This window comes from Podarcis liolepis (genome assembly GCF_965112155.1).
Source record: "Podarcis liolepis genome assembly, chromosome: 7".
Taxonomy (NCBI): Eukaryota; Metazoa; Chordata; class Lepidosauria; order Squamata; family Lacertidae; genus Podarcis; species Podarcis liolepis.
Genome location: NC_139561.1, coordinates 87,835,806 through 87,857,048, shown reverse-complemented (window position 1 = coordinate 87,857,048; position 21,243 = coordinate 87,835,806). Strand labels below are relative to the sequence as shown.

At 48.7% G+C, this 21,243-nt stretch overlaps 1 protein-coding gene across 1 annotated transcript; it reads right to left on the bottom strand.

Moving 5' to 3' along the window:
* Positions 1 to 999: 999 nt before the first annotated feature.
* ECH1 (enoyl-CoA hydratase 1) lies at positions 1,000 to 21,243 on the bottom strand. The gene is made up of 10 exons (XM_083515970.1): positions 21,090 to 21,243; positions 18,929 to 19,109; positions 17,333 to 17,421; positions 14,826 to 14,950; positions 14,693 to 14,741; positions 11,894 to 11,958; positions 8,674 to 8,744; positions 6,964 to 7,035; positions 4,781 to 4,931; positions 1,000 to 1,581 (listed from the first exon to the last, which is right to left on the bottom strand). Exons 1-10 carry the CDS (start codon positions 21,133 to 21,135, stop codon positions 1,477 to 1,479), a joined length of 954 nt encoding a protein of 317 aa, XP_083372096.1. The 5' UTR covers positions 21,136 to 21,243; the 3' UTR covers positions 1,000 to 1,476.

Sequence of the window (21,243 nt, the reverse complement as noted above, 5' to 3'; positions counted from 1 at the left end):
ATTGGACTCCAATTCCCTTCAACCCCAGCCCCCAATAGCCAAGGGTGATGGGAGATTGCATCCCAGCAACACTTGGGAGAGTCAAAGGTTCCTTGCCAGTTGCTGAATTTCTCTGGCACCCAAAAGGTCCCAAATCCCAAATTCGAAATGAATTGAGAGTCCCATGGACTGCAGGAAGATCAAACCTCTCCATTCTGAAGGAAATCAGCCCTGAGTGCTCACTGGAAGGACAGATCCTGAAGCTGAGGCTCCAGTACTTTGGCCACCTCATGAGAAGAGAAGACTCCCTGGAAAAGACCCTGATGCTGGGAAAGATGGAGGGCACAAGGAGAAGGGGACGGCAGAGGACAAGATGGTTGGACAGTGTTCTCGAAGCTACCAGCATGAGTTTGACCAAACTGCGGGAGGCAGTGGAAGACAGGAGTGCCTGGCGTGCTCTGGTCCAGGGCGTCACAAAGAGTCGGACACGACTAAATGACTAAACAACAACAACAACTGCTTCCTGAAGACCAGCATGCAACGCTGCTTCCCGTTCTCTCAGAATTCCATCTTCCCCGTTCACAGCTCCCAAAGAGGGCAGGGAAGACTTTGGGACAGGTTTGGGTGCCTTCTTTGATTCTGGACCAGGGTAAGGCAGTCTGGGGAATGCTATGCGTTCTGTCAAGGGCTGCATTCCCACAGGGGAACTGTACACAAGGGCTACAGGTGTGCAGAATTTGGCACAGGGTGTGCACGACTCAGCGTCTGACTGAGCATGCCGCCGAACGTCTAGTTCTCATGGATGCAAAAACAGGATTAGGTTGAGAGGTTGCAAAATAAATACCTGCATGCTCAAACTGCGTTTCAAACCACCAGAGACAGCACAGCCGAATTTTGATGTGTATTATTAGTCCACGTTCAAGTTTCAGCCTGACTTTGACGACAGACCGGTGGGATCTCAGGGAAAGGATGAGGTCAGCTTGACTCTCAGCTTATTTACTCAGGCAGAGAAGGGCAACCTTCACTTTGTCATACACTTTTATGAATATATTTGCAGCTTATTTCTTTACCGATTTTTTTTTACCTTTTTATTTGCAAACAGAATTAAAGGGGTACACCAATATACGCAAACAAACTGAGCCGAGAACCAACATCCTCGCTGCGGCGTTAACTGAAGCAGGATTTAATCTCCGCCGAAATAATCTTCTCTTCTCCCAGAGCGCTGATTGCGTTTTAAATGTTTATTTCCGGTTCTACCACTAACCTTCCTTTGGGTGGGGAAAGCACCAATTTTCAGAAGGCCTCTACCCCTCCTAAGGTGTTACGTGCCACAGCCTGAAAGCTGCATGGCTGAGCCGGTATCTGAAGGCACTTGCTGGCCCCCTTCCTCTCGCAGGGGGGCCTGGAGTCCAGTCTCGCCCACGGCCAAAGCGGCAGCCCACCACCCTTACCGCTCTTGGTGGGGGCTTGCTGCCTTCTGCTGCAAGCGCAGAGCAGCTACAGCTTGGAGTAGGTTATCTGCCTGGTTGTCTTCTTCTCCATGATGCCTTGGGCGGACTTCAAGATGTCCTCTGTCTGAAGCATACTCATGTTCCAGGTAGCCTGCAGGGCAGAAACAAAGTGGGCTCAGAAGACAGCTGAGCAACAGCCTTAGCTGTTTGTTCTTTATGCATGTGAGCACCTCTTAAGATAAACTACCGTATTTTTCACTCCATAAGACACACTTTTTCCCACCTAAAAAGTAAGGGGAAATGTGTGTGCGTCTTATGGAGCGAATGCAGGTGGAAGGCAGGCGGGAAAAGCCACCAAGTGCCACACACACGCTCCGCGCGGCTCTTGCGGGCTTTTCCCCAGGAGGGAGAAGGGCCTGACTGGCCGCGTCAGTCCCTTCTCCCTCCTCGTAGAAAAGCCCGCAGGAGCCGTGCATCCTTTAAAGAGCGCGCAGCTCTTGTGTGCTTTTGTGGGAGGTGGGGGAAGGGACAGAGGGCAGCCCCTCAGTCCCTTCCCCACACCTCCCGGAAAAGCTCCCAAGACCAGCACTCCCTTTCACTAGCCGCATGGGCTTTTCCCCCCAGGAGGGAGAAGCCTGCAAGCACTGCACACATGCTCCACGCGGCTAGTGAAAGGGAGCACTGAGCACAGCCTGGGATGCATACCAGCTCTGCTCAGCGCTCCCTTTAAAAATATTTTTTTTTTCTTGCATTCCCCTTCAAAAAACTAGGTGAGTCTAATGGTCAGGTGCATCCTATGGAGCGAAAAATACGGTAAATCTAAATAAAAACAGAGGAAGAAAGAAAAAGGCAGAGTCCTCTTTCGAAGGTAGACCTTAACCCTTATGTCACACAGAAAGGTGTGGACCCTCCCAGCTCTTAGCTGGCAGCTTCCCGTTCTCCTCCCAGCCTCTCACCCAAGGCCCTTTGCCAGCCACCTGTCACCTTCAGGTGTGTACAGTTCCAATGAAAACCCAGAGCCGAGGACACCAAGAAAGGGGTGGGGGAAGAAAAAGGAAGAAAAATGGAAGAGAGGAAAAGAAGAGAGAGAGAGAGAGAGAGAGAGAGGAAGGAAGGAGAGGGAGATCGAGATCAAAGGGACTTCTGATTTTCATTTTTCAGTTATATACCAAAAATTATTCAAAATATTTTCTCTCGGCTAACATCCAGCTATGGGACGCAGGTGGCGCTGTGGGTTAAACCACAGAGCCTAGGGCTTGCTGATCAGAAGGTCGGCGGTTCGAATCCCCGCAACAGGGTGAGCTCCTGTTGCTCAGTCCCTGCTCTTGCCCACCTAGCAGTTTGAAAGCACGTCAAAGTGCAAGTAGATAAATAGGTACCGCTCCGGCGGGAAGGTAAATGGCGTTTCCGTGCGCTGCTCTGGTTCGCCAGAAGCGGCTTAGTCATGCTGGCCACATGACCTGGAAGCTGTACGCTGGCTCCCTTGGCCAATAAAGCAAGATGAGCGCCGCAACCCCAGAGTCAGTCACAACTGGACCTAACGGTCAGGGGTCCCTTTACCTTTTTAACATCCAGCTATTCTACCTTCTGCTAAGTGATACTTTCCCCTCCTTCAGACCTAAACATCTCAGATTCATACGTTACAGGCAAACCTCGGTTGTCGAACGTAATCCGTTCCGGAAGCCTATTTGGCTTCCGAAATGTTCGACAACCGAGGCGCGACTTCTGATTGGTTGCAGGAGCTTCCTGCACTCAAGCGGAAGCCGCGTTGGACATTCGGCTCCGAAAAATGTTCGAAAACTGGAGCGTTTACTTCTGGGTTTTCAGCGTTCGGGAGCCGAAACGTTCCAAAACGGAGGCATTCGGGAGGAGATTTGACTGTATACGGATTCTGCTCAAGAACTGTTACAGGTGACACATAACCCTTGTTCCACATTTGTCGGAAATCTGTTTTTCAGTGGGGCAGCACTTGGGGGACTCCCTGCCTGCTCACCCCACGCAGGGGCCTTCCTTTTTCCCAGTCCCTGCCAAAAACCTTTTAACTAGAAAAGTTGGTGTGGCTCAGAGCAACCCCCCTTTGGCATTCAAGATTAACTCAGGCCCATTCACTTCGCTCGCTGGGCTTGATCTGAGCAGAACTTGGCCGGACACATCCCTGAAAGTCGGTTGCACATTGGGGTTTTCTGTAGCACAGCAGGAACAGCTGTCTGAGTGCAAAAGTCAGAGCCTGGAATTCCGCAGCCCGGCAACCATGTTGTGCAAATCGTTTTATTGCTTTATTGCACTACGCTTGCTTCTGCTGGTGCCAAATCCTAGAGACCAAGGGCGGCTGCACCTTGTTCCTGTTGCAAAACGGGAACAAAGGGCAAAAAGCACTTATGAGTTGCACGGAGCCAGTTTAGGCCTTCCTGCAAAGTGCTGTCTATCTCAGGGATGAGGAATGTATTTAAACCTGTGGGTTGCATTACCTTCCGGGGGCTGCATGCAGGTGATGGGCAGGGCCAGAGGCAGAAGTGGGAGGAGCAACCCATGCAAATTTTGCTTTGTTAATAGTCGGCTAGTATCTGCGCACAACCCTCTCGGTCCTCCAGCCAGGCTTCATCCACCGAAGAGGTACCGTATTTTTCGCTCCATAAGGCGCACCGGACCATAAGGCGCACCTTGTTTTTAGAGGGGGAAATCAAGAAAAAAAATATCCCCCCCCCCCAGCCCCAAAGAGCAAAGAAGCCAAGACAGCGAGCGGGATCCATCCCGCTTGCTGTCTTGGCTTCTGCCAAGGGGGGGGGCTGGAGGGGCTGCACACAGCTATGGCAATACCCCCACCTCCCGCAATAGCCCACAGGAGCCGCGCACCCTTTAAGGAGCGCACGGCTCCTGCGGGCTTTTCTACGAGGAGGGAGAAGGGACTGACTGGCCGCGTCAGTCCCTTCTCCCTCCTGGGGAAAAGCCCGCAAGAGCCGCGCGGAGCTTGTGTGCGGCTCTTGGGGGCTTTTCCTGCCTGCCTCCCCCCTGCATTCGCTCCATAAGACACACACACATTTCCCCTTACTTTTTAGGAGGGGAAAAGTGCGTCTTATGGAGCGAAAAATACGGTGCTGTCAGACTTGGAGGACATATTCCAGCCGGGCAAAAACAGGCAAGGGAGGTGTGAAGAAAGGCTGGTGAGGGGTGCAGCCCGGGGAAGAGTCCTGAGGGCCAGTTAAGAAGGACTGGAGGGCCACTCTTAGCCTCTGGCTTGGCAGTGGCTGCAGCCAAAGGCCTTTGAAATCTCTGCTCTGTTTCTTGGAGGGTCCGGGCGGCCAACCCGAGACCCCCTACTCTGCAAAGCTCCTGTGCCCCCCGACACTCACCATATACTTCAGGCCTTCAGACACAGGGTGGTCCCTGGAGTAGACCAGGTTGACTTTGGTTCCCTGCACAGCAACCGGACTCTTGCTGGCAATCTCACTGGCCAAGTCGAAAGCGCTTTGCATCATGGTCTCCTTGTCTTGGAAGACACGGCTGAGCAGGGGAGGGAAGAAGAAGAAGAAGAAGAGTTTGGATTTGATATCCCGCCTTTCACTCCCTTTAAGGAGTCTCAAAGCGGCTGACATTCTCCTTTCCCTTCCTCCCCCACAGCAAACACTCTGTGAGGTGAGTGGGGCTGAGAGACTTCAGAGAAGTGTGACTGGCCCAAGGTCACCCAGCAGCTGCATGTGGAGGAGCAGGGAATCGAACCCCGTTCACCAGATTACGAGTCCACTGCTCTTAACCACTACACCTCACTGGCTCATCCTGGAAGCAGGATGGTGTGATTAAGCCAAAGGGGGGGGGGGGTCCTGACATTAGAATAATTGGAAGGGACCCAGGGGATCATCTAGTCCAACCCAGGGCAATGATGGAGGAGGGCATCATCTCACTTAGTTCTCCATGCCAAAGGTGGGGGAGTTAGCAGAAAACATGAAGTTGTCCTTCCAAAAGGGGAAATTCACAGAAACCTCTTTTCGGCGGGGGGGGGGGGGGGGTTATTTATAAGACATATTCAACACACTCGGAAAGTATTTATAGTCAGTAACCTCTGAGGTTCCTTTTAGGCAGCGGTTCTCAACCTGTGGGTCCCCAGATGTTGTTGGACTACAACTCCCATCATCCCCGAGCTCTGGCCTTGCTAGCTAGGGGTGATGGGAGTTGTAGTTCAACAACATCTGGGGGCCCACAGGCTGAGAAAGGCTGCTTTTAGGCATAACGGTTACTGAAAAGGGTCTCCTGTGAATTTGCCTGAGCCGTCCCTAAAATCACGTAAGAGAGCAGCCGTGTAAATCACAGCGGAATAGAGCAATTGACGCTCTTGATTTGTCGCCCTGCATCTCTCTGCTGCGCTCTTGCTTAGCTGCCTGAAGTTAACAAACCCCCAAGCACACTTCTTCTCCCCAGGGCAAACCCCTCAGCGCCCCACCTGGATAAATCCTCAGCTCATGAAGCTCAGACTGGGTGACCGTGGAGCCAGTGGCTGCCTCCCAGCCAAACCGACCTCGCAAGGTTGTTGTGGAGATTAAATGAGGGGGAAGGAGAACCAAGCGTGCCACCTTGGAGGAAAAGGTGGAATATAAACGTCATAATAAATGTGATCTTCAACTGTGGCCAGAGCTCCTGCTGACCTGGAGGGGCGAGAGTTGCAGCCGTTGCCCCAGACATGCAGAAAACGGCCTACAAGAAAACACGGTCCCTACCCACCCCACTTGCCAACCCATCACCTTGCCAACAAAGGTCCGTATAGTTAAAGCCATTGTTTTCCTGGTAGTGATGTATGGAAGTGAGAGCTGGACCATAAAGAAGGCTGATCGCCGAAGAATGGATGCTTTTGAATTCTGGTGCTGGAGGAGACTCTTGAGAGTCCCATGGACTGCAGGAAGATCAAACCTCTCCATTCTGAAGGAAATCAGCCCTGAGTGCTCACTGGAAGGACAGATCCTGAAGCTGAGGCTCCAAGACTTTGGCCACCTCATGAGAAGAGAAGACTCCCTGGAAAAGACCCTGATGTTGGGAAAGATGGAGGGCACAAGGAGAAGGGGACGACAGAGGACGAGATGGATGGACAGTGTTCTCGAAGCTACAAACGTGAGTCTGACCAAACTGTGGGAGGCAGTGGAAGACAGGAGTGCCTGGCGTGCTCTGGTCCATGGGGTCACGAAGAGTCGGACACGACTATACAACAACAACCCACCCCGCTTCAGTTTTTCCTCCTGTTTCACTCCGCTCAAGTGGTTCTTTGTTCCGGATCTTTCCTGGCTCTATAAGTATCTTTTTTCTTTTTTGAGATGTGAGCAGGAGATTTTGCATGGCGTTAGGGCCATTAGCCACTCACATTTGCATCCCCACCCCCAAACCCTTCCCCTAATAATTTCCAGACTCGTGACTTTGCTGAGCAGAGGCCAAGAAACGAAAAGGGGAACCTGCCTCTCTCAAAAGAGGGTTGTGGGCCGAGGAGGAAGTGCTGTTATCAGCCCCACACAATTATGAATAGGCGGACTATCTGGGGGAATGTGCCACATACCTGACCAAGCCGCTGCTCTCGGCTTCAGGAGCCATCATCTTCCTGGCAGTGAAAGCCAACTCATTGACCAGGCTGGGGGCAGGAGGAAAGAATCAGCAGGTCAGGAAAATTTCTCCTTCATGGAGAAGGAAGTGGGGCATTTCTCCCTGCAGGGCAAAGCCAAACTGTCGGCTGAACTACCCGTTCTCCAGTTGGATGGGACACCAAGGGTTTTATTATGTATTTTGCATTCCCATTTTGTCTTTCTGTTGTAGGGTGGTATAGTAAAGGTAATTTACAGTTTAGTCCAGTTGCTCTGCTGGCTTCACAGCAAAGCGGGAGAAGGGACAGAATACAGTGGTGCCCCGCAAGACGAACGCCTCGCAAGACGGAAAACCCGCTAGACGAAAGGGTTTTCCGTTTTGGAGGCGCTTCGCAAAACGAATTTCCCTATTGGCTTCCTTCGCAAGACGAAAGCCCATAGGGAAATCTCCGGGACAGCGGGGAAGCGCAGCGCGTCTTCCCCACTGTCCTCGGACCTCCTCCGAAGGCTGGCGGTGGGGCGGAAAGCCCTTCTCCCCGCGCCAGCCTTTGGAAGGCTCCTCCGAAGGCTGGCGGTGGGGAGAAAAGCCCTTCTCCCTGAGCCAACCTTCGGAAGGCTCCTCCGAAGGCTGGCGGTGGGGCGGAAAGCCCTTCTCCCCGCGCCAGCCTTCGGAAGGCTGTCCTGAAGACTTGCGGTGGGAGGAGGGTTTTCCTTCCCACCACCAACATTCAGAATGCTGTTCTGAATGTTGGCGGTGGGGAGGAAAAACCCTCCTCTCACCGCAAGCCCCGGGAACAGAGGAGAAGCGCTGCGCCCCTTCCCCTCTGTTCCCGTACCTGTCCTGAAGGCTTGCGGTGGGGAGAAAAGCCCTTCTCCCCGCGCCAGCCTTCGGAAGGCTGTCCTGAAGACTTGCGGTGGGAGGAGGGTTTTCCTTCCCACCACCAACATTCAGAATGCTGTTCTGAATGTTGGCGGTGGGGAGGAAAAACCCTCCTCTCACCGCAAGCCCCGGGAACAGAGGAGAAGCGCTGCGCCCCTTCCCCTCTGTTCCCGTACCTGTCCTGAAGGCTTGCGGTGGGGAGAAAAGCCCTTCTCCGCACCGCCAGCCTGGCAAGCGGTTTCCATAGGAACGCATTAATTGATTTTCAATGCATTCCTACGGGAAACCGTGCTTCGCAAGACGAAAAACTCGCAAGAAGAAAAAACTTGCGGAACGAATTAATTTCCTCTTGCGAGGCACCACTGTAGGTCTATATTTTTTGTTGTCATCCATATGCCGAGATATTTCATCTTTTTTTTTTATCTCCAACCCTGAGATTCTTTGTAGCTCACTTTTTTCTTGGTTCCCCATATTTTTAACTAATAGATTCATTTTTAAATACTTTATCTTAAAGCAAGCTAGGTGTCCAAATTCATTTATACATGCTATTGCTCTTGGGATACATTCTAATGGATTTTCGGTAGCGATGATCAAATCGTCTGCGAAGGCTCTTACTTTATACTCCCCCCCCCCATCACAATCCCTTTTATAGTCTCATCTTTTCTAATTTTATTCATTAATCTCTCTGACACCGATATAAAGGGCTCGCTGTGCCCCAAGCCAACGTCACCAATGCTAATACCTCCCTTACAAGCCACAAGAGGGAGGGAGGGAAGGAAGGGAAGTTGAAAGAGAAACGAACACTGACCTCCGATTTCCGACGATATGAGGTAGCCGTTGCAGAACGCCGACGTCGGCTGCCAAACCGACGTCCACTTCCTGGAGGGAGGAGGAGAGATGGGTTCAGGCATCCCGTGACACAGAAGGAAAAGGTCAAAGCGCTTTGGACTGAGATAAAGGGAAGGGCTGTAGTTCGGGGGGGGGGGTAAAGCATCTGAAGAAGGTTCCATCTTTTGACACCTTCCTGGCAGGGCATGTTAAGAACGTAAAATGATCAGGCCTTTGGCCCATGGAACCAGCATCCGCTTCTCACAGTGGCCAACCGGATGTCCTGTATACCTGAAGGAGCATCTCCACCCCCATCGTTCAGCCCAGACACTGAGGTCCAGCACCGAGGGCCTTCTGGCGGTTCCCTTGTTGCGAGAAGTGAGGTTATAGGGAACCAGGCAGAGGGCCTTCTCGGTGGTGGCGCCTGCCCTGTGGAACACTGTCCCAGGTGATGTCAAGGCAATAAACAACTATTTTACTTTTAAAAGACACCTGTTTAGGGAAGTTTTTAGTGTCTGACGCTGTATTGTTTTTGATATTTGGTTGGAAGCCGCCCAGAGTGGCTGGGGAGACCCAGTCAGATGAAGAAGAAGAAGAAGAGTTTGGATTTGATATCCCGCCTTTCACTCCCTTTAAGGAGTCTCAAAGCGGCTAACATTCTCCTTTCCCTTCCTCCCCCACAACAAACACTCTGTGAGGTGACTGAGGCTGAGAGACTTCAGAGAAGCGTGACTGGCCCAAGGTCACCCAGCAGCTGCATGTGGAGGAGCAGGGAAGCGAACCTGGTTCCCCAGATTACGAGACTACCGCTCTTAACCACTACACCACACTGGGCGGGGTATAAATAATAAATTATTATTATTATTATTATTATTATTATTATTATTTAACCTGCAAGCAGGACACAAGCAGCGGAGACCTCTCTCCGCCTGCGGTTTCCAGCAACTGGTATTCAGAAGCATTCCTGCCTCCGGCCACAGAGACAGAGCATAGCCATCACGGCTGCTAGCCGTCTTCTTTTAAAAGCCATCCAATACGGCAGCCATAATTGCTTTCTGCAGGAGCGAGTTCCATCGTTTAATTACAGACTCTCTAACTGTACACTAAGAAATATTTAATAAACATATATTTAAGTTGCAAAAAAACAAAACAAAACAAAAAACCTACATACTCTCCAAGTGTTCTTGGATTCCGAAGACAGTCCTGAATTTACAAAAGCCATCCCGGTTTCTGATTTGGTCCTAGAATGTCCTGCTTTTCCTTTAAAAAAGGTAAAGGGACCCCTGACCATTAGGCCCAGTCGTGACCGACTCTGGGGTTGCGGCGCTCATCTCGCTTTATTGGCTGAGGGTGCCAGTGTACAGCTTCCGGGTCATGTGGCCAGCATGACTAAGCCGCTTCTGGCGAACCAGAGCAACGCACGGAAACGCCGTTTACCTTCCCGGCGGAGCAGTACCTATTTATCTACTTGCACTTTGACGTGCTTTTGAATTGCTAGGTTGGCAGGAGCAGGGACCCAGCAACAGGAGCTCACCCCGTTACGGGGATTTGAACCGCCGACCTTCTTATCGGCAAGTCCTAGGCTCTGTGGTTTAAACCCACAGCACCACCCGCGTCCCCTGCTTTTCCTCAAGACGTCCCTATTTTCACCCAAGAAATGTTGGAGGGTATGGCAAGAAGTCCCTGTTTTTATTGAAGAAATGTTGCGAGGGTCTGGAGTTATGAGACCCCCCGAGCCAAGTAACTATACAACCTTCAGAAGATAACTGAAGGCAACCGTTCAGACTCTCCAGGTTTCCCTATTTTCCAGGGACAGTCCCGGATTTACAGAAGCCGTCCTGGTTTCTGATTTGATCCCAAAGTGTCCCACTTTTCTGGAGGACACCCCTATTTTCATTGGAGAAATGTTGGAGGGCATGGAGTTATCTGATTCTCGACCCATCAGAATGCAGCCCTTGTTCAGGTTTTTAAATGTTTTTATTAGGCTTCTAGATATGTTGGAAGCCACCCAGAGTGGCTGGGGCAACCAAGTCAGGGGGGTGGGGTATAAATAATAAAATTATTATTAGTGCTGTTGTTGTTATGGAATGCCACTTCCGAGCTGGAGAGGGGGTGGGGTTGCGGGCTCACCACCTCCCCATGCACGTGGGGGCTGACTCACAGCCCCCGCGAGAATGAGGGAATCCTCGGGCGCGTCATCTCCCTGTCCAGCCAATCGGCTGGCCAGGGAGGTGTGGCCTGGGCTATTTAGGGCAGGCACGACTGATGACCTCCCTCTCTGCTTCGTTCCAGCTGCTCTGGATGGGGGGGGGGGAGGAATGAGAGGGGGAGAAGGAAGCGCCATCACCTTCCCCCAAAGCAAAGGGTAGTCCGGCAAAGGATTCCGGGGGGCGTTGCCCTGTCCGAAGCCTACGGAGGTGTGGGCCTAAGGCCCGCCCCCGAGTGGTGACCCGGGGGAGTTCCTAGTTGATGTGCATCAGCAGGACTCCCCCCACTGGTGGTTAACCCTTGCCGGCCTTCATGCAATCAGGCTGAAGCCGGTTAGTCGATAGGACCAATGCCTAAGCCAATACAGTGGTGCCTCGCAAGACGAAATTAATTCGTTCTGCGACGTTTTTTCGTCTTGCAATTTTTCCGTCTTGCGAAGCACGGTTTTAACGGTATTAACGGTTTTAAGAAAAAGGAAACAAACTCGCAAGATGTTTTCGTCTTGCGAAGCAAGCCCATAGGGAAATTCATCTTGCGAAGCAACTCAAAAAACGAAAAACTCTTTCGTCTTGCGAGGCATTCGTCTTGCGAGGTACCACTGTACCGCTCAATTCCTGCAATCAATAAAGTTGTGGCCTTTTCCGCCCATTAACCTTAAATACTGTGCCCCGTGTCTTTATTTTCCAAGGGGGGAGGCGGGACTTGCCACGCAATAGGATGCCCCTCTTTTCATCGGAGAAATGTTGGAGGGTATGTAACTATGCACTGAAACATTTTCTTATGTTTCTCCTGAATTTTCCTGAATGTCCCTTGTCTGGAGTCCTGGAGAGCTTCTGCCACTGCCAGTCACTGTAGTTAATAATGAGCTAGACAGACCAAGGGTATGACTTGTTGAAAGGATCCTTCCTCTGTTCCTAAGGGGCTTGGAGCAAGACTACCAGGCCAGGTAGGTTTCCTGGGGAAGAAAGGTGATAGGAGCTCTCGCAACACACCTTAACCTGGAACCAAGCATCTTGAGTACAGTAGCGGATATCGCAGGCGGAGATGAGATTCATACCTGCAGAGGGAACAAGAACAGATAAACAATGCTGTTCACGTCCCACTAGAAGGATGCTCAGTAGCTGAACATTCAGCACATTTCCAGATCTAGGGCCAGAAGATTTATACAGTCATACCTCGGGATGAATATGCTTCAGGATAAGCATTTTCGGGTTGCGCTCCGTGGTGACCCGGAAGTAACGGAGCGCATTACTTCCAGGTTTCGCCGCTCACACATGCACCCAAAATGACGTCACGCGCATGCGCGGAAGCAGCAAAATGCGACCTCGCAGTCGCACCTTACGTTCGCTTCAGGATGCGAACAGGGCTCTGGAACGGATCCCATTTGCATCCAGAGGTACCACTGTATAATTTACATGCTGATTAATACGGCAGCGAATCTAAATGGTTCACATAAAGCATGCTGAATGCAAAAAACCCAAAATTTTATTTTAATTTTTATTAGATTTATTTACTGCCCTTCATCCAAAGATCTCAGGGCGGTTCACAAGATAAAAACAGTAGATAAAAGCACAAATAAATAGTTAAAGTACAGTGGTACCTCGGGTTAAGAACTTAATTCGTTTTGGAGGTCTGTTCTTAACCTGAAACTGTTCTTAACCTGAAGCACCACTTTAGCTAATGGGGCCTCCTGCTGCCGCCGGAGCACAATTTCTGTTCTCATCCTGAAGCAAAGTTCTTAACCCGAGGTACTATTTCTGGGTTAGCGAAGTCTGTAACCTGAAGTGTCTGTAACCTGAAACATATGTAACCCGAGGTACCACTGTATTAGAAAAAGTCAGAACTTTCTTTATGTACGCAGTAACAGCAGCAAGAATACTCATCGCAAAATATTGGAAGACACAAGATTTGCCCACTTTGGAAGAATGGCAGACGCAACTGATAGACTATATGGAACTGGCAGAAATGACTGGCAGAATCCGAGACCTGGGAGAAGAGATAGTGGAAGAGGACTGGAAGAAATTTAAGGATTATTTGCAAAAGTATTGTAAATTGTATGAATGTTAGAATGATGCAGGATATAAAGATAATATGGCATTAGTGACATAGTTGAAAGGAGTATGCAAAAACTGGTTTATAAGAACAAAGGTGAAATTTGAATAATATCATGTCAAGCTCAAATAACTGATAACAAAGGGAAAAATTGGAGACATAATAGTTGAAATGTATAATATAAAATAAGATTTGAAAGAAAGTGAAGTATTGCTGAATAAGATTTTGTAAAAGGGAACACAGAAAAGGGAGATGTGAGGGAGTCTGGAAAGAGGGTTATGGAAATGATATTTAAGAAATTGAATCATTTTTTATGTCCTTTTTATGTTTTTTTGTTTTTTTGTTTGTTTCTTTTGGCTTTTTTGGCTTCTTTGATTGATTGTAATGGTGTTTTTCTTTTTCGGTTGGGAATGTGAAGTTTGTTTTATTGTCTAAACCTTTAATAAATATCTTATTAAAAAAAAGAAAAAGTCAGCAATGTACTGATAACGTGATACACTATGCAAACCACTTGGTGTGTGTTTTTTTTTTATTACAGTCAAGCGGTATACATGTTTCGTTAAATACCAGTATATAAGTGTGCTGCACTAATACTCAGCAGAACTTCGTAAAAACCGAGGAAAACTATTTATGTAAAGCTGAGCAAGGAACACATGCACCAAAAGAAATAAAAAAAATAGGGCTGAGAGTCCAGGAAAGCCTGTGTTATATGTTTTAAACGTTATATATTTAATATGTCTGGGAACCTGCAACCAGGTACAGACCTGATTCGCTTCAGCTGTGTGACATCCTCGGGTGTCTTCAGATTACACCCATTTAAGAGAAAGGAAAGTTGATTATGTAGCTGAAGTGTGGATCAAGTGCTTTTCAGAATGGTTTTTAAAAATATATTTATGTTTAAAAATAATAAACGTTGCAACACTGCCCCCTGCAGTTGGGAAAGCTGAGGGAGTTTAAAAGACACATATTAGAAGCGAAAAAACCTGTCTTGATGAATTGGAAGAGCTGCAAAAAGATTCCACTGAGCACACGGATTGATAATATGGACAGATTAGCTACATATGAACGAATTGCATGTCGAAGCAAAATAAGAATGGATGAATATGAAGAGATCTGGAATTTAAGCGATAAGACGGATAGTGGTGGGAAGTAGGGGGAGGAGAGGTGGGAAAACATTGTTAAAAAGGTGTAGTCATAGGTATTCAAATCTGAATTGTCATATTGTGTACAGTGTTATGCATTGGTTTTTGTTTCTATTTCTTTTTTCTTTTTCTTTTCTTGTAATATAGTGGTACCTCGGGTTAAGTACTTAATTTGTTCCGGAGGTCCGTTCTTAACCTGAAACTGTTCTTAACCTGAAGCACCGCTTTAGCTAATGGGGCCTCCCGCTGCTGCATCGCCGCCAGAGCACGATTTCTGTTCTCATCCTGAAGCAAAGTTCTTTAACCTGAAGCACTATTTCTGGGTTAGCGGAGTCTGTAACCTGAAGCGTATGTAACCCGAGGTACCACTGTATTTAATAAAAACTAATGGGAAAAATGGGAAAAAAACCAAGACCAAAATACATAATAAAGAAAAAGAAAAAATGCTGCTGCTGAAATGCCAGATTTGGCCCACGGTTACCCGTTGCAACTTGCAACATCCACAAAACTACTGCAGTTGTGAGGGGGAATGGTGGAAGCGGGGAAGAGGGGGGGGGTTGTTTCAGGTTATTTATGACACAAGCATTGCAGACTCACCTCCACCAATGCAGCCCCCGTGGACGGCAACAATTACGGGCTTAGGGCACTAAAAGACAAAGGAACAGTTAGCCGTGGATGGAGATGGTTTCTCATCCAAGGGTGGGGCCAATTGCAGGATCAGCCCACTCACTTTCTCCAAGACCGTGAAGGTTTCTTGATACTCCCGGATCTTCTGGCGGATGTTCCAAGCCTTCCGGGCTGTGTCGTCTCCTGGTATCATCAGGAATGTGCTGCCCATCTCCATCAAGTCAATACCTGCCGGGCGAGAGCATGGGAGAACCAGGACAGTCCACATTACTCCCAAATAAGTGACACCCCGTCTCAATTCTGTGCCGCTGCTTTGCTCAAAAGACACTTCCCAGCTTCTTCGGAAAACCTGTTTGTTTATCCCGATTTGCTTGCACAAAGCTCACACAGTGGTTAGCTGCCCAAGCTTTACTGAGCATCCTTTTGTATATGGGACAGGTTATGAGACAATAAGCGCCCATCTTCGCTTGCTTACATGGTAAAGGTTAAGGTGCCCCTGCCCGTACGGGCCAGTCGTGTCCAACTCTAGGGTTGCATGCTCATCTCGCTCTAGAGGCCGTGAGCCGGCGCTGTCCGAAGACACTTCCAGGTCACGTGGCGAGCGTGACGAAGCTGCAGCTGGCGAGCCAGCACCAGCGCAGCACACAGAAACGCCGTTTACCTTCCTGCTATAAAGCGGTACCTATTTATCTACTTGCACTTAAGAGTGCTTTCGAACTGCTAGGTGGGCAGGAGCTGGGACCGAACGATGGGAGCTCACCCTGCCACGGGGATTCAAACCGCCGACCATACGATCGGCAAGTCCTAGGCACTGAGGTTTTACCCACAGCGCCACATTAATGTTTACCCATTAATCAGTTTTTTGTAATAATATTAATAATAATAATAATTTATTATTTATACCCCGCCCATCTGGCTGAGTTTCCCCAGCCACTCTGGGCAGCTCCCAATCAAATGTTAAAAACAGTACAGCATTAAAGATTAAAAACTTCCCTAAACAGGGCTGCCTTCAGATGTCTTTTAAAGATAAGATAGCTGCTTATTTCCTTCACATCTGAAGGGAGGGCGTTCCAAAGGGCAGGTGCCACCACCGAGAAGGCCCTCTGTCTGGTTCCCTGTAACCTCACTTCTCGCAATGAGGGAACCGCCAGAAGGCCCTCAGCGCTGGATCTGTGTCCAGGCTGGATAATAGGGGTGGAGACGCTCCTTCAGGTATACAGGACCGAGGCCGTTTAGGGCTTTAAAGGTCAGCACCAACACTTTGAAAGCATGTCCCATACTTTTCAACGCATTTCCTGGCCACTTTCCAAACGGCAAAAAGCCTTCTTTTTTAAAAGTGGATTTGTTGTGCTAGGGTGATGGACTCCTTTAAATTCACAACGCTAAAGTTACAGTATACGCTTGAACTCCAAAAACTGAGGCAGTCTGTAGGCAACCCAACGTTTTGTTCCAAAGACCTCCACGTTCTGCGTTGTGCAAAACGGTTGCACAACAGACACTCGTGCATGTGCAGTTTTAATGCTCCCCATAACAGCCAGAAAAACTGTTTTTGTGTTTTTTTAAAGCCTCTTTCACATACACAAGACGCAACAGAGTCTGAACAAACGAAAGAACACACTTTACAGCTCAAGGGCTTTTGCCAGGCTAGAACGGATCCTTGCACTCCGACAATGCTTTTTGTGGGTCAGGATGGAAAGGGGAGTGTGAGTGTTTGCAGCAATTGCCCTCCAGCCCGTTTTCCCCTCTGCCTCCACCGACCACTGACATGTGGCCCTGAGAATGTTACCTGGAAGGGAATGAGGCCCTCCGGAGAGAAAAGGTTCCCTGCCCCACTTTGTTGTTGTTTAGTCGTGTCCGACTCTTCGTGACCCCCTGGACCAGAGCATGCCAGGCACTCCTGTCTTCCACTGCCTCCCGCAGTTTAGTCAAACTCATGCTGGTAGCTTCCAGAACACTGTCCCACCACCTCGCCCTCTGTCATCCCCTTCTCCTTGTGCCTTCCATCTTTCCCAACATCAGGGTCTTTTACAGGGAGCCTTCTCTTCTCATGAGGTGGCCAACGTACTGGAGCCTCAGCTTCAGGACCTGTCCTTCCAGTGAGCACTCAGGGCTGATTTCCTTCAGAATGGACAGGTTTGATCTTCTTGCAGTCCATGGGGCTCTCCAGAGTCTCCTCCAGCACCAGAATTCAAAAGCATCCATTCTTTGGCGATCAGCCTTCTTTATGGTCCAGCTCTCACTTCCGTACATCACTACTGGGAAAACCAAAGCTTTAACTATATGGGCCTTTGTTGGTAAGGTGATGTCTCTGCTTTTTAAGATGCTGTCTAGGTTTGTCATTGCTTTTGTCCCAAGAAGCAGGCGTCTTTATTTCGTGGCTGCTATCACCATCTGCAGTGATCATGGAGCCCAAGAAAGTAAAACCTCTCACTGCCTCCATTTCTTCCCCTTCTATTTGCCAGGAGGTGATGGGACCAGTGGCCAGGGGTGCTCCACTTTAAGAAGAGTTATTTTTTCCCCCAGGAGCCAGCCTCTACAGCAGCCCAGGAACTTTCTACCCTAAAAGCAGAAGAAACATCTTTCTAGTATTCAGCATCTCTCCTCACCTACCTGAGGTGAACATTTTCCCGGCACCAGATACCACCACCACATGGCATTCAGAGTCCTGAGCAATCTTGTTGAAGCACTCCACCATCTCCCTAGGACAAGAGGGGAGGGTGAGAGAGAGAGATAAAAAAAGAGGGTGAGTTTGGGAACACCTCCTGCCACCTGGAGAACACCTGCTAGCAGTGGGCGGAAGCCACTTGACTGAAACAGGTTGACGCACGACTTGCCTAACAAGTCTTCTAAACAATCTCATGTGGGGCTTCATGGAGGCGACAGCGCATACGAATGTGCGCAGGGCTTTGACTTTAGAGAAGGGAGTACAACGGCAGATTCATTTTCTGCTAGCCCTACGCTGGGGCAGAATAAGCAGCCATCAGCAACGCCACTCACTGAGTTTATTCTGTGGCTTTTTCCTCCTCTGCAATCTCCAGTGTATCTTCTGATGTTGTGTAAAGGACCAGCTTCTGGGGGGGGGGGTCATCAACAGAATACCTATCACTGTTTCCTTTATGAATAATTATTAATATTTTTCTTACAATAAGAAAATAAGGAGGCCAGATACAGGATACAGGAAGTCTTTTATTTGGTTGTTTGTATTGTTGTATGTTATGTTTATTGTATTTCTGTACTTGGGGTGGGTCTGGGGGTTTATGTTATGTTGTAAATAAAATTTCCAATAAAAATTAAAATTTTCAGAATACCTATCACCTGGGCACTTCCTTTCCTGGAGACAAGAGAGCTGAGGAGGTGAGACATTTCATCTTATTCATAAAAGAAATTCTGAGCCCCTCCCCACCAGCCCCCATTGCCCAGACAATTTGTTTCCATGCTCCCAAGCCTACACACCCAATCTTCAAAAACTGGCACAGATTCAGCCCGGTTGTAAAACTGCAAAGATTTTTGCTGCTGACAAATGCAAGTTCTTGTTGCTTAAAGGTAAAGGGACCCCTGACCATTAGGTCCAGTCGTGGCCGACTCTGGGGTTGCGGCGCTCATCTCGCTTTATTGGCCGAAGGAGCCAGCGTACAGCTTACGGGTCATGTGGCCAGCATGACTCAGCTGCTTCTGGCGAACCAGAGCAGCGCACGGAAACGCCGTTTACCTTCCCGCTGGAGCGGTACCTATTTATCTACTTGTACTTTGACGTGCTTTCGAACTGCTAGGTTGGCAGGAGCAGGGACCGAGCAACGGGAGCTCGGGATTCGAACCGCCGACCTTCTGATCAGCAAGCCCTAGGCTCTGTGGTTTAACCCACAGCGCCACCCGGGTCCCTCTTAGATTGCTTAGATTGCTCTAAAGCTGTGTTGGGGTTGGGGGGAAAACAAACAAGCAAACAAAACAAAACACTTGCTGATGAAAATGTTCCAAGGTCACATGTCTTAGTTTCTTATCCAATGTCTGAATGAATGCGCCTTGCTGTGTTAGGCTGCAAGTACTGGGCCAATGAGAAGCTGCAATGGTGCTGGGTCTTCTGCCCTTACCAAGCCTCTTAAAAAGCAGGTAGCTGGCGTCTTATCTACCATCTTCAAAACGCTCAGATTGTTGCATACTGAAAACAGATGCCCCCTCCTGCGATCTTTTCCATTAGGTCCCTGTTACCTCCAGAAAGCAGCATTCATGGCGTTCCTTTTCTCTGGCCGGTTGAGCTCCACGTGCAAAACCTTGTCTTTCACCCGCTCTAGCTTCAGGGTTTCATAGGTGTCCAAGGCTTTGGGCTTCTCCGGCGGTTGCGACGACATCGTCCTTAAACTGAGGCAGGGAGCAGGACGGGTCAGCAGGTCTGGGGGCAAAAACGCACTGTTAATGGGGAAACCAAGAAATATCAACAACCTCAGATATGCAGATGACACAACCTTGATGGCAGAAAGTGAGGAGGAATTAAAGAACCTTTTAATGAGGGTGAAAGAGGCGAGCGCAAAATATGGTCTGAAGCTCAACATCAAAAAAAGGAAGATCATGGCCACTGGGCCCATCACCTCCTGGCAAATAGTAGGTGAAGAAATGGAGGCAGTGAGAGATTTTACTTTCTTGGGCTCCACGATCACTGCAGATGGTGACAGCAGTCATGAAATTAAAAGACGCCTGCTTCTTGGGAGAAAAGCAATGACAAACCTAGACAGCATCTTAAAAAGCAGAGACATCACCCTGCCGACAAAGGTCCGTATAGTAAAAGCTATGGTTTTCCCAGTAGTGATGTATGGAAGTGAGAGCTGGACAATAAAGAAGGCTAAGCGCTGAAGAATTGATGCTTTTGAATTCTGGTGCTGGAGGAGACTCTTGAGAGTCCCATGGACTGCAAGAAGATCAAACCTCTCCATTCTTAGGGAAATCAGCCCTGAGTGCTCACTGGAAGGACAGATCGTGAAGCTGAGGCTCCAATACTTTGGTCACCTCATGAGAAGAGAAGACTCCCTGGAAAAGACCCTGATGTTGGGAAAGATGGAGGGCACAAGGAGAAGGGGATGACAGAGGACGAGATGCTGGGACAGTGTTCTCGAAGCTACCAGCATGAGTTTGACCAAACTGCGGGAGGCAGTGGAAGACAGGAGTGCCTGGCGTGCTCTGGTCCAGGGGGTCACAACGAGTCGGACATGACTAAACAACTAAACAACAACAACAACAAATGGGGAAACCCCTCTGCGGACTCGGAAGGGGATCAAATAAAATGAAGGGGATTGAGCAAGAAGGAGAGAGAAAACAATGTAGGCGCCACCTTGAGCTACTTGAAGGAAAAGGCTGGATAGAAATACAATGCGATAAAGCAGATTAGGGTTCAAAGTGCCTGGAAAGGAGTGACTCAAATAACACTCATTTTTCTTTCTTTTTTTTAAGCCCGCAATGCACCCACCCAAAAAAGAGAGAAACCCCCTAGCAAAGTTGCCTCACAATCCTTCCTGGTTTCAGGAAGCCATTTAAAAACAGGAGACCTTATTTACTGTGGAGTCACCTTTGCCCTACTTCGGAGAGGGGAAGGGCGACAGGAAAGGCAAGAGAGTCTCTGACGGGGGGGGGGGGGGGAAGGTGGTGGATAATAAGTAAGTAAATAAACGAATGAATAAATAAAGAAAAACAACAACAGAGTTTTGGGGTTCAGTGCCAGCCGTTGTGCCAACGACACCATCCGCTCCATTTCTCTTTTCCGTCTAAATCCAAGGAAGCAGTGGTCATTTCTTATTGGTATATATCCTTATATTCTTGAACAGATTATATATATATGCAGGTAATAAAATAAAATAATAATAATTTATTATTTATATCCCGCCCAACTGGCTGGGTCTTCCCAGCCACCTTGGCTGGCTTCCAATAAAGTATTAAAATACAGTGGTCTGTTAAACATTAAAAGCTCCCCTAAAGGTAGTTTTTGAATCCTATTAGTGCTTAAACCCCCCCCCCCAAAAATATTGTTTTCTGAACATACACACGCACACACCAAATTCCCCCTATGTTTTAAAGCGGTTCTTTTTTTTAACCCGCAGGCGGGCTGCCTTGAGCCCCTGCAATAAAATAAAATAGAAAATAAAAAAAATAAAATAAAAATGATATAAAAATAATATAAAATAAAATATAAATAAATAATATAAAAATAATATAAAAATAATATAAAAATAATATAAAAATAATATAAAATAAAATATAAATAAAATAAAAATAATAAGGAAAAGACACGCCTTCCCTCCACAAGGAGAGCAAAAAGAGGAGAGAAATAAGGCAGGTGAGAAGGAAACCCCCCCTCCAAGGAAGTGGCGAGCCCCCCACTCACGCCTGGGCAGGAGACCCCTCAGAACGGCTCCCGCAGACACCGCCATGTCTTCCTCCGACTGACGGGCGAAGGTGGGCGGGGAGGCTGGAGGCCGCACCACAGAGTCGGAAGGCTAGAAGGTCCCCTCACCTAGCTCCTCCTCCGCTCCAGCCAG